Source organism: Corvus moneduloides, chromosome 17 (genome assembly GCF_009650955.1).
Source record: "Corvus moneduloides isolate bCorMon1 chromosome 17, bCorMon1.pri, whole genome shotgun sequence".
NCBI classification, from domain to species: Eukaryota; Metazoa; Chordata; class Aves; order Passeriformes; family Corvidae; genus Corvus; species Corvus moneduloides.
Window position 1 is genome coordinate 11640446 of NC_045492.1, and position 15959 is coordinate 11656404.

General features: G+C 43.0%; 1 protein-coding gene across 2 annotated transcripts in view; it reads right to left on the bottom strand.

Moving 5' to 3' along the window:
• The window catches only part of GNAS (GNAS complex locus), a 132339-nt gene that overhangs the window by 68445 nt on the left and 47935 nt on the right, over positions 1-15959 (bottom strand). The window contains exons 1-2 of one of the 2 annotated variants that reach the window (XM_032126754.1): positions 14114-15188; positions 10404-10476 (exon numbers count right to left, since the gene is read on the bottom strand). In XM_032126754.1, the coding sequence (XP_031982645.1) occupies positions 10404-10476; positions 14114-14252 (212 nt within the window). In that variant the 5' untranslated portion in view covers positions 14253-15188. Of the gene's footprint in view, positions 1-10403; positions 10477-14113; positions 15189-15959 lie in introns of those variants that run through there. The other variant, XM_032126753.1, reaches the window with a different exon arrangement.

A 15959-nucleotide genomic window follows, 5' to 3' on the forward strand; every position in this document is an offset into this window, starting at 1 on the left:
ATCCAGTATGAATAAAACTATGAGGAAAAAAGTCAGACATTATGCTGCCTACATGATTTCAAAGTGTTTTTCCCAACTCCCTACAATTGCACAGAATGCAGAGATGTTTTACTAAACTCCATCTTTTTTACTGTTTTCTTGCCCTTTACAGTGTCAAAAAGATACTGAGGTAACAGAACGATCCCAAGTTCTTCGGTGATAAACATAAGGAAAGTAAACATTTGATTGCATAAGATGAATTATATAAAGTGAAGACTGTCCAATTAAGTGAAAGCAAAACACAGAGGCAGCACGGAGCATCCCAAGTTCCCAAGAGTTTGGGGAAATTAAGAGTGACACAGTTCCAGTTCAAAAAACTAACAGGCAAAATAGTTACATTTCTGATTTTTAAGTGTCCTATGTGTAAGTTGCAGAGCATATTTTTATCTACAGTGTTCAGCATAAGCAGAATGTGTTCCTATGAGTAACTACTTTGAAACAACATTAATCATTTTGACATAGCAAAATTAAAAGGTTGCATCCAACTTCCAGGCATCTATTTTAGTGTGCTTCAAAACCCAGAGCAGAAAATCCAGTAGCTTCCCACAACACAGAAATTTAACAACAACCCCCCCCCACAACCCCATTAAAGCAAATCTTCCAGAAAGTTGTATAACAAGCTTGCTGCAGAAGACATTGAGACAAAGTACTAGAAAACTTAATTTTTTTACTGACACTGAGCTCTGCAACTGTTTTCTCAAATATTTGGAAGTGCAGAAAGTGCTGCTCTGCCTGACCTGCACAAGGACTTGGGGTTTGTGTGGTAGATTGGGACTGAGTAGTCCCAGCTTTCCTGAGAACCCCAGGTGCTTAACTGAGCCCTTCCCCCTTCAGTTTTCTCTCTCATTTAAAGGAAAAATAGTTTTCCTAGGCATTGCACTGTGCTTGTAGTTTTTTTCCACAAATAATGCAGTGCTGTGATTACACCCTAATTTCAGAAGATATTCAACAAAATCATTTCAGTAAATGGCTATGTCCTTAGGATTACTATATTTTGCTTATTTAAAAAAAAGTTATTACAACTTTAAGTTTTCATGTTTATCTTAAATAGTCTTAACCTGCTAAAAAACAACAAACAAAATACATGAAGCTATGCTAGTCACTGTTATGCAATTAAATTAAAATTCATGAAACCAACTAGTTGAATTTTTCCATAGTAATGCCACATTAAACCAAATTTATCTAGCCTATTTTAATTTAAATTATCAGGATTAAAACAGGTATTACACATAGCTTTCTGAACTTACTGTGCTAAGTGTCTCACTACACATTTTTATCCATATTAAAAAAAAATCAAGGAAGATAGAAGCAAGGCATCCTTTGTTACTACACACTTAAGGAACACATTTACTTCACAAACACCCATTTCTTTGCAACATTTTCTAATTAACATGAACATTTATATTACATAGGTATTGTACTGTCAAAACAGAATAAAAATGTCTTAACTTGAAGGAAACCAAAGTGCTTCTACGCATGCAGACCTCCAGACAAGAAGGGGGTGTTTAAATTCCAGTGATTAAGGAGGCAGCAGTAAATCCCCCAGCAAGCTGTGAAGGTGCCATTCAAGGCTAAATGCAGCATCTCTTGGGACTACAGCAAACCCCGTAAGGAAACCTTGCACACCTCTGCCTGCTCCATCAGCTCACCCACCACTCCTGGGAGGCTGCAAGGGTGCAGCTGGGAGAGATAATTATTTTCTGGTGCCTTAACTAAAAAGAGAAGCAAACACAATGACTTATTCAATAGCCCTGTGGAGAATACAGCCAGCAACAGGTAGCTCAGAGAAAAGGTCACAAGCTTTCCTGTACTTCTGTAACAGCAACACCTTGAAACGAAACATCTCACTGAGATATTCCACTACCACATTTTTCAAAAAGTGGGTGATTTCGCCTCTTAGCTGTCAAAAACACCCCTCAATGAATTGCTGTTTCTAAGCAAGCTCAGCTGTAAACAAGATATTTTAATTAACTGCATGTTTACATTAGAGTACAGTTGTAGAAATAACTACTACAGGCTGGTGCAGCTACACTTGCACTGTATCCTACATACTTGGATTTACTATTAACTCAAGGTTCAACTGTTAAAGTAAAATGTAAGGCATGCTATTTTTAACATCAAGATTCAAGTTTTACTAAAAAAAAACCCTCATCAATGGAAATTCCTTCATTTCATCTTGAGAGCTTTGAATGACCAAGATTAAGATAAGCAATTTCTGTATCTCAGCTCTGCATCAGAGATGGGACCTGGGCAACCCTAATACACAAATGCATGATATATCTAAAATTAAAGATAGAGATAACTTTGCCTGCTGGATTACACTTCAAAGCCTTAGCTCTGCCTGCCTTGATCTGAGATGCTGGGGAAGGATGTTCACAAAACTGGAACAAGAGTAGTGTCTTCACTTTTTACAAAAATGTCTCGAAATCCCCCAAACCTGCTCCCCCAGCCCAAGAGAACAACACGGGAGCTCAGCAACCTAAGAAATAGGAACAAGAAATCCCACTCATATCTAGATTGCTAGAAGGAGCAGGGAAAGGCACAGCTTTTATTAATAGTAAGTTTTACCTTATGGGACAAAACCACAAGGTTTTAACACAATGAAATTGAAAAAAAAATTTCCCAGCTGGAATGATTGGCAAGAGATAAAATGTAGGGGAATCTTCAGCGTTTGCACAAATGTGAGCAAATAGTTTTAATATCAGAAAGGTAACTGCAATAAACTTAAGATGATAAGCAGCATTCTATTAATATATAAACTAATTCAAGCATCCCTCTGCATAAATTAGTAAAAACATTTTTTTATTGGGAAAATCAGAGTACTGCCCAGTCTGCCCATACAAAATATATGGGAAATAAGAAATACAGTGAGATACTACAGAAGAAAATCCTTCACATAGTGCTGATTCTGTAGCACTGGCTAGAGAAAAGGTAATCACTCTGCACCATCTAATTATTAAGAAAAGCTGGTGAAAACCTGAAAAATACAGTGAAATTTTTCAGAAAGGACACAGAAGTGTGGAATACAGACATACATTTAATATTCTCCATAAAGAGCTGTATTTTTTAAGTAATCTGAAGTTTTTTTGCAGTATTTAATATAGTTCATGATTTATTAAATAAGTTAAATAGAACACAATACATTGGTTTATACTACCAAATGTTTGCTTAAGATAAGAAAATGGAGAAAAATACACCACTTCCACTTTAACTCATGAACGTGGAGACTAAAAGTATTAAAAAAAAAAAAAAAATCTGGAGTGAACTGAGAAAGAGTAAGACTATTTTAGCTGTTTTTTCTCAGTCTCACTCTGTCTCAGATTCTGCTGTGCAACCAAACTTGAAGAAGCGTTGTTGCTGTTGCAAAATTAATTTCCAGAAATCAAAATCAGAGGCTGAGTAGAAGAGAGAACAAAATTAGCACTCCAATGAGGAAAACCAGAAAGAGTTCATGTAGATCTATACCAACCACAACACATTCTGACTTTGTCCAGGTAGCAGGAAAACCAGAAAAAGAAAGATAAAGGGTAGGCTGATGCAGGAGTATTTAGGGGCCAATGTTGCATAAGGGAAAAAAAACAAGGAGTGGAGGAAACAAGAGACACTCATAAAGCCACAGGTCCCAAAGAGGAGCTGCAGATGCTGCAGGGGAGAAAGGATTTGGGAGACAGAACAAATTCCAGAACCCAGACTTCACTCACGCAGCTACCCTGAACAGTTTATTTTCTGTTTTGGGAAAATAAAAGCAAACTTGCACATTTGTTTGATTTTACCAAAACTAATGGGAAAAATCCCACATCTACCATCAAAAGTCAAAACCCTTGCAAACCCATTCACAATGTTTTCCACATAGTTAAGCCTTAAGCTCTCTTCTGTCTCTCTCTTTTGCTTCTCAGATTACATCACTCGTGCTTATTCCGCTATTCATAGTTATTGCTCTCCAAGCTCTCTACAACTATAAAGCTTTCTCCTAGGTTGATAGCTGCATACTTAAAAAGCTTTTGTGAAATTTAAACCTCAAAACAAATAAAACTACTGCCATATTTTTGGCCAGTCCCTTTACATGCCAAATCATATCTGCAACATATGCAAACTTAGCTTAAGGGATGAGTTTACTACCGGGTTTTTTGTTGTTGGGTTTTTTTTCAGAAAACTAAAATATCTAACTGAAAGCACAAATGTCAAGTTGCAAGCCAGGAAAAGTAATTCAAAGAACAGAGAGCTCTCAACATGTAACAGCATAAAACTAGTAGTTTAAATACTGCTTTGCTAGGAGAAGTCAGCATTTCCCAACCAGTAAATGAAGATAAGATGCAGGTTCTGCTCTGAGCAACACCATGTTGTTCCCATGAAAATAAAGAAATTATGTTCAATTTGCACTTTCCTTCTTTCACCTATGTGAAAACAAAGCATAATGTAAAAATGAAAGTCAATGCTTTCTTTCAACACTGTGCTGCAATCTCTCCACTGATGGTTAAACGGAGCCTACCGCGAGCATCTAAAAGCAGATAAAACTAACCAGATTTTTAAACTTTCAGATTCCTTTATGCACTGCTCTTCTGTAATATTTCAGGAACCTAAATAACATGATTTTTCCCCTGAAAATAAACCTCACTTCACTTGAACATGGAAATATTTTAACAGCTTGATTTCAGAAAGCCTCTAAGCAAGGTGAAGGAGTTATTCCAGTGACTACTAAATTTTCAGTGCCACAGTATGTTAAGAATCCCTGCCAAATAAGGCCCAGTGTAGGTATTATAAACAATCAAAATATTCTGAAAACTCACAGTATCTAAAAATCACACCTGAGTAGTAGATCTAAACTGCAAAACATTTGCACAAGTTCCTAATGGACAATGTCTCATAGCTTCAGGCAAGATCCCATAAGAAACTTGGAAAAAAAACCCAAACCCAACTGGAAAGTTTTTCCCCCTCCTTTTTTTTTTAACTTAAAAAAATATTAATGCTGCTTCACTGAGTTCGCTATTACTCTGTCATAGAATAGAATTACCCCCCTTGTAGAAATAAAAGTATTTTCAAAGGAAAGATAATTTCAAGCACATAAAAACTCCATTAAACATTCTAACAATTAAGGAGTTGCTTGGTTGCATAGGTAGTTTAACATCACCAGATATTACCTCCCATTTCTTTCAAGTTGATGAAAGTTATATTTAACTTGTATAAACATTCTGCATAAACTTTTACAAGCTATATGCAGTAGTCAGTTCTTTTTCATAGAATTTATTAGCTGTTGGCATATCTTTGTCTTTTGACAAAACTCAATTACACAACTGTGTCAGCTCTCAGGACAAGACCTAAAACTGACTGAAGCACAAATCCTGCTCCCATCTTTGCCCACACCTCCACTTTATGTTCTACAGCCCAAATTTTGATCAAACGCCATAGCCAGTTATTCAGATGGAATTGAACAGACGTGTACACACAAATTTTCCAGCACCTCACCAGTGCCCTGGAACAGGAGCTGAGAAAAAAACCCAAAGCATTGTGCCTCAAAGGTGCAGAAGCCTCTCAGCAGATACTGTGATGCAAAGAAAGAAAGAAAGAAAGAAAGGGGTGAGGGGAATCACACACCCCAAGCCTCCCCACCTCCAATTCTCAATTTTACTCAAACACGGGGAAAAAATTACTTTTGTTGCCAGTCAAGTAAAACACAATGAAGTCTGTCTGTTTCTTGGCCAGGAACTGAAGTGATCATTCTGGAAACATTGGATTGGTACACAAATGTAAAGGAACTATAAAAACAGAGCAATTATATTCGTGTATATAAGCTAATATTAGCCATTAGGAGGGAATTCATTATTTTGGAAGACTTAGTTATAAATATTATACTTTTCCCTCGCTCTTAATATTAACTTCCCTTCCGTAAAATCACACGGCTAAAAAGACCAAAGTTAGGAAAAAACTCACAGTATCAGACAACTGAAGAGTAAAGTTACTGAGCCAGAAGCTGTTTCACTTACAAGAGACACTGACACTGACTAAAATGATTAGATAATATTATTTACGGCTTTATATGACATAACAGTGGTAATGGGTGTATTAAAGAGAAAATGTTCGAGATCTGTCAGAGGGTGACTTGGCTTTCCTAGCTTTCCCACTAAGAGAAAATAATTTTTAAAACTACAAGAGAAATGCAAATATATTTGTCATCTAAGTTTTAAAAACAAAGCTATTCAGCTCTGCTTATGCCATCAACACTACCAGATTTAATAAATGCACAAACTCCTATTCAGCACTTCAACATACTAGTTTAAGAAAGCATCAGCATTTTACACCGTCATTTGGGAAACTGAGGCTGAAAAGCCTTACCTGAAATTCCCTGTAACCTCAAGACTTCCTGAATCCTAAATACTATCCAAACTTAATAATCACAAAGGCACATTCCCCTTATTTGTCAATCTTTGTAGTGGATTTCGTAAGTCACATTTCAACCATTTATTTCTATTTAAGTATTTCTGCTTGTCCCAGTTTTTCCCATGACACTTCAAAATTGTCTCTTGCCCGTGCCAATTATTCCCTGCTTTCTAAAATTGTGCATGACAGTGACCCTCTCCTTAGAGTCTGTCAGCCAAAGCCACAGTGATCACAGAGGGGAAAGATGACTTAAAGAAATCAGAAGTAAGTGAAAGGCCATCTTCTTAGAAGTAAAGAACTCTGGCCTCTATCTAGATAGCACAAAAAAAGAGCTGTTTTTCTTTTCTTCTTCAACCTGAGCTACACATTTAATTCTTCCAACTATATTCCTTACTCCTCCTATCCTCCCTTTCCCATTTTTCATCCTTTCCAGTTCACAAAGATTGCCATCTTAACTTCTGCAGTCAGAAAAAGAAGGTTTTGGCTCCACTTTATCAGTGGATGCTCACAAAATACTCTTTGCAGCAGCAGAGACCTGCTCCTCTGGAACAGCCTCATGAAAAGACAGCTGAAGTGTTGAGGAGGGAGGGAAGGAAAGGAAGGGAAGTCACAGGCTTCCTGCTATTAAAAGCCAAATTTAAACCCTTTCTACGTCAAAAGGGCCTCTGTTGTTGGGAGTAATGCAAAGAGTAGAAAATTTGGTTGATACGGCTTCTTCATTATGCTTAAAAGGCAGCTCTTCCATGTTAAAGACCAGGAACACTGGAAGAATACTGTGGGGAAGCCATACTCCCATTTTTCATGGAATTGCTGCAGGAAGATGTCAGAGGATAGCACGGCCACCTGAAGCCATTCTGCAAGAGCTGGAAGCAGGCTAAGCCCTTCCAAAAAACTCCATGCAGAAGAACCTGTGCTGTAGAGCATGCCTTGCTTCTCCAATACTCTACTCCCCTTACCAATGCCACAGCACTCTTACATCCCACACACCACCTTCATAACAGAAACAGAAAAAAAAGAAATCTATTTCTTTCTCTAATTCAACTACAGGTTATAAAAGGAACATTGAAAAAAAATAAGTCTTTACTGTAGTTAACTTGCCTACAACTTTAACCACCTTCATATTAATCTTAGCTTTAACTATTCAGCACATTAATTACCTGGAGCACTTGACTCCATACAGTTCTTCAAATAATTAATTAGCTAAAGGGATTGGGAATTGGAGTCCCAGAGGAAATTCTAGTTTTGTAGAACTACGTAGATTTCACCTTGTTAAAAGCTACAACAATTCACCTAAAGGCACACGATAACTATATCTATCTAGGGGCAGAATCCTAAAACCAAACCAAATAAAATCCCCTCACACTCACTTGAAGTAGGGCAGCATTTTTACCACTGGATATCCTGTTTAGTCACCAGAAAGAAGAGTAACACTGAATAAAAACTTTTGATTCCCTCGTTCATAGCATTAGACATTTTTCCTAACAGGTATCCCTCTCTCTGCCTCAAACATCCATTGCTGAAGGGCAACCAAACCAAAGGCAAACAATTTTTAGACAGGACTTTAAACTGGATTTCTTTCAAAGCAATAAGCTGCACCAACCGAAATAATTCCGAACTAGTTATGTATTAAGTACACTAAAATTAAAGAAAAGTCTCCTCATCTGCAGCATATTACTGTTTTCACCACTTCTCCCCTCCTATTCATCACATCAGCTGTGGTGCTGTGTGCAAACACGTTTATGTTCCAGAGCAGCTGATCAGGACATGAAGAGAAGTAATGCTTTGCTCTTTCTACACTTCCAAAAAAACCTCCATGCTATTTCTCTCATTAGCTGAATCCCACATCATTCTTCCACAGGCTAAGCAGGGCAGAAAGGGAATGAATCAGGCAAAAAGGGTAACGGAAAGCGAGACAACATAGAGAGCAGTTAGTTATTTGGAAGAAAATACAAGTTACTTAAGGACAGATGTGTATCTTGCAAGAATTTCAAAACACTGAAAAACAGCCTGTTCCCTGCTGCAAAGTATATGTTATAATCTACTGATTAATTTTGGCAGTAGAACCCCAAAAATGATGTGTTGTAACTTACTCCTTGTACACTTTAAACATACCCCACTTCTGTAGTGGATTTTTATGCACCTCAGTATTCCAACACTATGATTCACCAAAGGACAAGGGACAAAATGCCATGGGTGGACAATCCCCAGCTCCTGAGCCCCAGGCAGCTCCCCTGCAATGCCCGCATGGTTCCCACACCAGGATATGCCCTGTGATTGGCAGCAGGGCTGTGCTGGCACAGGGCTGCCCCGTAATCCAAATCCCTTGCTATGAGAAGGCAGAAGCCAGCAGAGCCTCCTGAGGCCAAACTTGCCATGTTGCCCTGGATTGCAGCTGCAGGCTCAGCTCTGCCCAAACCTACAATGCAAAGTGAGACACTCGAGGAACCCACTGCTACTGCAAATGCAGTGTGTCCCAGTCCCTCACCAGTTCTGCACAGGTCTCTGGGCTCCCAGTTCCACACAGATTGGGTATGTAGCTTGTAGGGTTGAAGTTATCTACCCATATCATACACCATCCATTACACAGCATCATTAATCCTTTTAAGAGCATCCATGTGCTTAAAAACCTAGAAAAAAACATGTTGATCAAATGGATTGATACTTTCAAAGGTACCAGGGATCCTTCACTTCCACTTTCATTTATGAACTTTTTACTCAGTACCCAATATTGAGAGCTGCTCAACCAAGTCAACTCATGGAAGTCTTTGAAGTCACACAAGTCTTTTAAGAGGTTTCTGGTCATAAGAGCAGCCTAAAGGACAGAGACAGCTCAGCAGTAACAGGATGCAGGACTAGGTGCTTATGAAAAAGTTCATTTTGGAAAAAGAAAATCTTTGTTATAAAGAGGAGCTAAAAACATGTAGCACATAATGTATTTATTATGAATCAGTCTGAACTTTCATCCAAAAGACTGTGTGCCTTATCCTGAACTATCATTTGCTGATTAGAAAGTACTATCCAGGCTCCTTGGCTAAACTTTTAGCTCAGATATTCTCATTAAAGAATTAACTACGGGAAGACTAATGAAAGCTTAACCTTTCCAAAAAGGCAGGATTCACAAAATAGATGATACCACTAAAAACTAAAGGATGGCAATATAAAACTGTTATGTTTGAAAACAAGCAAGACAAAACCAATAATACAATCTAAAAAAAAAAAAAGAAAAAAAAGCATAGAAAATAAGCTTTGAAATTTGAACACTTTGATTCAATTAGTATTAATTTAGCAAGTTTTGGTATACACACACACATAATTGCAAACATAAATTAACACACAGAAGACTTTCTTCCTACTCTCTAGCAAAGTTAGTTGAAAAGTTAGCAAACACAAATTTTTCTCAGATGAAGGACAAGATATCCATTCTCTCTATCTTAATGCCATTTCCCTCCTCACAACAGCCAAATAACTGAACAGACATTAGGTGCAAAAAATAAAAGCTTTTAGAAGGATAATTTAACACAAACATCTGGACAAGCAAACGCAACAAAATCCCCAAAATTCAGAGTATTATTTCATTCTGTGAGGAGACAGAAAATAAAGCCTTATTTGCTCTAAATAAAGAAAATTGTGCTCATTTTGTACACTGACACAAGGCATGTTTACAGCAATATGAATCAATGTGCTATAGCTGAGGTAGATCAGTGTCAGCCATGTTGTGAAAGGAACTGCAGTTAACAAACCCACAAAACTCAAGACTTAATCAAATCAGCTCTGCCTTGATATAAATAATTTTACACTGCTAGATCTTCCTTATGATTGGTGCCTGACTTCTTCAGGTTAATGTCTATTAATCTCATCTAAAAATACACATCCAAATTCTAGAGACAGGGAAACAGCAAGAGGAAAATACACAAGATATAAACCAGGAGCACTGACTGCGGCGCAAAGGAGGAAGGTATGTTGTAAAGTGAAAAAGCAAATGCACTTACTCAGCATTAAATCCATTCACGTGCAGGATCCTCATCTGCTTGACTATTGTGCTTTTACCGGATTCACCAGCACCTAGACAATGAAAGTAAATCAATTTCAGAAGGAAGCATAAGTGATTAAGGAATACACTAGAATTTTTTTCTTCGGGGTAAAATCGAGAAAGTTGGGTTTCTCAGTGCAAGAGCGAAAAGTGAAAGAAGTAATTGCCACTGGAAACTTCAGTTGTAGCTAAAAATAAATGCCCAGCTCAAGTCATGTGTCAGATCTGAATCTTGGATCATTTCACTGTCCGTTTTTCCAGTGTCAATGTTAAAAGCAGATTGCAGTACTTGGAAAGAAAATGGACAACCTCAACATTTTACAGAGAAGACGATGGGGAACGTCATGACCTGGTTGCCTTGTCACTACTATCTGACAGAGGGAAAGACTGACTGAAGTCCCTATTACACCAAAGAAATTTTGTAATATCCTTAAAGAATTCTAAGTTTGGCTGCAGTTCATCATCACCCAGTCAAACTCTGTAACTTAAATCACAAGGAATAAAATATGTAGATACTCACATTTGAAAAAGGAAGGCATCCCTTTAAGCCTCCACCCACAAAGCTACAAAAAACCTCCTCTTATTTGTGTCTTGTAAGCAGCCTCCCACCCTCCCTTACATGTTCCAAAATCAACCCTACACACAACGAGACGCAGAGCCCACCTTTTGTGGCTGCCTGCTCCCAAGAGCCCCTCTCCGCTCTCCCCTGCTCCCCCCCTCCATACCTGCAGTGCAAAAACCCCACTCCACTTTAGTCCAGTTTCCATAAGTAGATGGATGCTATTTCTGCTGTGCTGCTCGGATGCCAGTGCACAGGGCAGCCCATCTGCCTATAGTACCCGTTTTTCCATGCACGCTGAACAACTCCAACAGCAGCATTTAATTGAGCTGCTCCACGCTGCCAGATCGGCAGCTTTCTATATAAAGCAAACATATTTTTGCAGGAGTAGTATCATAACGTGGCAAAATTCAGAAAGATTCCCCTTAGTGTCTCGTGGCTACTCGTTTATTCCTCTCCTCAGCCTGTGTCTCACCCACAGGAACCGTACATCTGTGGCAGAACGGGCAGGGAGGTACAGTTTGTATTTATAGGATGTCAGGCCTCTGCTAGCACACACTGACAGCACAAGCCTCCATTTTGAGACTCATGTTCAAAACTGTATTATAGCAGTCACATTTCAAAGTTCATTTTCTCACAAATGCTTTCCCCCTCTGCTTTCTCCCTTCCTTTCCTTCTCCCTCATGAATTCCCAAAAGTCCTCCTCTGCTCTCCATAAAACCTGCTTGCATGTTTTGACACTTTAATCCCAGAGCCTTACTCTTTTTTCCTCTCCTTGCTCACTGGTGTTTTGTAAGCATATAGAGAGCAGTTTTTATCTACAACTCTTTATGTAAGTGCCACTTCTCCCCTAAACCACTATTTTATACCATACACCTTCTGTCTGATCAGGCAGACTGCATCATGCAATAAACACAGGTGGCAAAACCAATCAAGAATTAGTATCCTGGGATAAGATAGAGAGACTGGATCATCTTCACAACTAAGAATTATTCACAAAGGCAGTATCTGATATAGTCATATGTCCACTTAAAAATTAATAACAACTAAATTTCAGCTGTAACATTAAATCACATCTTATAAGCATTGGGAGCCAAAATCTTTACTTCACTTGGGCCAAGAAGGAGGCTGGACAGTTGTTGCATTTGCTATAAACACATACGGTTTGGTCTTGACACACCTGGGTTCTCTGGATCGGATACAACACCAGTGAACCAAGATGAAGTATTACATCTACGTTTCTCCATAAGTCTAGCTCTATATTTGGCTGCTTGTTAAGGCCATAGTCTCACCAACAATTACACACACATTTAACTTCACCACCAAGGAGAGTTCCATTAATTTCAGGGAGACTGCTCGTGGCAGCGGGGCAAGCACGTGTGTACAGTGATGGGGCCTATGAGCAGCAGCATAAACCCACTTGAATATTCTGCAGCTCTTCTTTGTTGTTATTTGAATATGATTTGAAAAAATTAAGAACACTTTCCAAGTGCCTGGCTTATTTCATATGTCTTATAAAGGAAACGTAACATAATAAGAGGGAGGTGAGCTTTTATATTTTTTACCAGTGAGTCTGAGTTACAGACTATCCTCAATTCAAGGCAGAAACTGTGTAACAGCTGAACTATCACTTTAAAACACACACGTAGATGACTTTACTGCCATCACTGAACACACGCAATTTTTTATTTGCGAGTATCTGAACTATTTTTCAAACACTAAAACTAAAGGAAACAGAAAGAAAACCCAGGCAAGCCCATCATGTCTCTGTTTGCTGAAATTTTGCCTCTTACGAAAGCAACCCGTCTGATGACAAATAGTTTCTACGTATCTACGTAACGTTCAGCCTGAAATCTGGAAGTCCAAGACATTTCCCAAGAGCTGAAGTCCAAATTATCCTGTTAAAAGATTTCTGCTGAAGCCCTGGCAGGCTCCTCAGTGCTGCAGGTGCTGCTGTAGTCCCAGTCACTTTCCGTTTATATTAAGTCTCTTTCTTCAAATGAGTATTTTAAAGATTTTACTGGTGATAGTACACTTCCAAATTCACCAATTCACTTCAAAAATTCTTTTTTTTTTTTTTTTCCCCTTCAATCAGGGTTTTTTCCCCCCAAAACTGAGTCAGCTCGGCGAGGCCTAGCCTGTGCTCCACGCTACAGCCCTGCAGAACGTGCACAGGCGGTCCCTCGGCGTGACCAAAACAACCCACGGCTCGTAACTGCATCTGATCTTAAAACACTACTTCAAAATACTCTGAAATAACGAGCCTGACAAACGCTTGTCCTCTCCGATATCGATATTTGGACCTTTCCCTTCCTTGAAAGCCACAGTCCGCATTTGTAAATGTCTCTCCTGAAAAACACGAGCAGGTAACCCAAACGAGCCGCTGGAACAGCACCTGGAGCCCGGCTCTGCCAGCGCTCCAACGCGCGGTACCTCAATTCCTGGTGCGACAGCGGAGGCTGCCGAGCCCGCCGGGGCCGGGGCCGTGCCCGCCCGACCCTGCACTGCTCCGCGGCCCCAACGCGGCCGCGCTTCCCTCCGGGACCGACATCCTCCCTCCGTTTCCCCCAAACGATTCCCCGACTTCCTCCCTTCCTCTTCCTCCTCTCCCCGGCCTGGCCGCACGTCCCTCGGCACCCCGGCCCCGGCGCGGGGAGCGGTGTCCGGCCCTCCCGCGCTCGCCGCGCCGCTCGCCCGCGGCCGCTGTCACTGCCCTGCCCTGTTTATCTCCCAGGCTCCCCGCGGGCCCCACGCCGCGGCATCCCCGGCCCCCTCCCCACGCCCGCCCGAGGCCCGCTGCCACCCCGGCGACGGGCGCTGCCCCGGGGGCGGAGAGCGGCCCCGCTCCGCCGCTCCGTACCTGCCCCGGCCCCTCCCGCGGTGCCCCGGGCGCTGCCCGAGCCCTCCCCGCCGCTCCCCCGCACCGCGCCGGTCCCCCCGGCGGCCCCGGCCCCGCCGCCCCGGGCGCTGCTATAGCGGATCCCCGCGGCCCCGGGTGGGCCCTGCGGCTCCGCCACCCCCCCCCCGGCCCCACCTCTCTTCCCCGGCCTCGCCGTGCCCGGGCTGGGGCCGGTGCCCCGGCGGGGAGAGGACGGCCCGCGGCCCCTTACCCAGCAGGAGGAGCCGGTGCGTGGCCCTATAGACCTGCTTGTCCTTCTGCAGCTGCTTCTCGATCTTCTTGTTAGCCTCCCGCTGCGCCTTCTCCTCGTTGCGCTGATCCTCCGTCTTGCTGTTCCCTAAACAGCCCATCTTGGGGAGGGGAAGGCAGGGACGCGGGGCGAGGGGACGGGAGGCGGCCGGGGCTGCCGGGGGGAGGGAGGGAGGGAGGGAGGGAGGCACTCCCGGGCTCCCTTCTTCTTCCTCCTCCTCCTCCTCCTCCTCCCCCCCTACTCGCTGCTGTGGCGGCCGCTGCCCAGAGCCAGAGACATGGAGAGCGCCGAGCCCGAAGCCAGCCGAGGGGGGGCCGATAGCGATGACTTTGCTGCCGCTCCGCCGGGCCTCCTCCCCGGCAGCTGCAGCTGCCTCTCCTCCCCCGCCCCCCGCCGATCCCCTCGGCGCACCTTTCCCGGGGGGTGCGGAGCGATCCGCGGGGATCTCCGCGCCCCGGCCGGGCCGCCGGCTCCTCTAGAGGCAGCAGAAATGCCCCCCCCCGCGCCGCACGCACAGGAACAAATCCAGCTTCAGTGCCACCCCCAAAAAAATAATAATCCTCTTTAGATCCAAAGGCACAGGCTCCAGGCGCGGAAACCTCCCCAAATCCTCGGCGGGGAGGATCGGGAAACGTCTCTTCCTCGCCTCTCCCCCCGCGCCGCGGGGGTCACGCAGCCCCGGTCCCTTCCCTCGCCGGCCGCCGCAGCTCCTCGCCCTCCGGCCGCCGCGGGTCCTTCCTCCCGCACCGGGGCGGGGGGGTCGAAGCCAAACCCCCCCCTTTTTTATCCTCCTTTTTTTTTTTTTTTTCCTCCCCTCTCCTTGCTGCTGCTCTTTTCACATGCGGTTCCCAGGCGGCTGAATCCTCTCGGCAAGAAGAAAATACAAAATAAAATTTAAAAGAAAAAAAAAAAAAAGCGCCCGTTTGCTCTGTGCCCCGAGCAGAACCTGTCCCTCACGGGCGGATTTTTCCCCGTCTTATTTTTCCTGCTCTCTCCCGCATTTTTTTTTTTTCCCCTCTCCTTTTTTTTTTTTTTTTTCCCTTTCCTTTTTTTTTTTTTTTTTTTTTTTCCCTTCCCCTATTGAGCGGCTCCGCGGCGGCGGAGCGCGGGGTGGGGCGAGCGGGCCCACACTGCACGCTGGGAGCGAGCGGGGCCGCTCACATGATGCCCGCGTCACCCCGCGCCGCCGCCGGCGCCCTCTTCGAACCGGCCCCGCCGCCGCTCGGGGGCCCCGCGGCCGCCCCCCGCCCCGCGGGATGCAGGCACCCGGAGCCGGGCTTGGAGTTAATAGGATTCTGAATAAACTGTACGGGAGTCGTGCCCCGCGGCGCCTTGTGCTACGCTTGAAAATAATTAATGTGGAAGTTATGGTAGTGAATGGTTTGTGTCTGGTTTTGGGTGGATGCGCTTCCCGGCCGCGGGGCTGCTCGCTCGCACCCCGCGATTCGCCGGGCTCCATCCCGGCTAGGACGGGAGGTTCAAGGTACCTGGGGATGCCATGTGCACCATCAGAGTACCACTGGATGCACACACTTGTTTCTACATATGGTTTTACCCCCTGTCTAGCTCCATTCTCTTCTCTAAAATATGTTTTGGAAACCCCATTACAAAAATTACACAACTTATCAGTTACACCTGGAAAACAAAGCCTGGCGCTTTGCTCTTTGTATAACCCTGTTCACTAAAATACACAGGTAGTTTTTCTCTATGCACACATCCCCACACATGAGTTAGTGAAATGTCCTTTACTATACAAATATTATTTACCCTCATTTGCAAAATTCAATTATCTGCCACACTGTTCCCA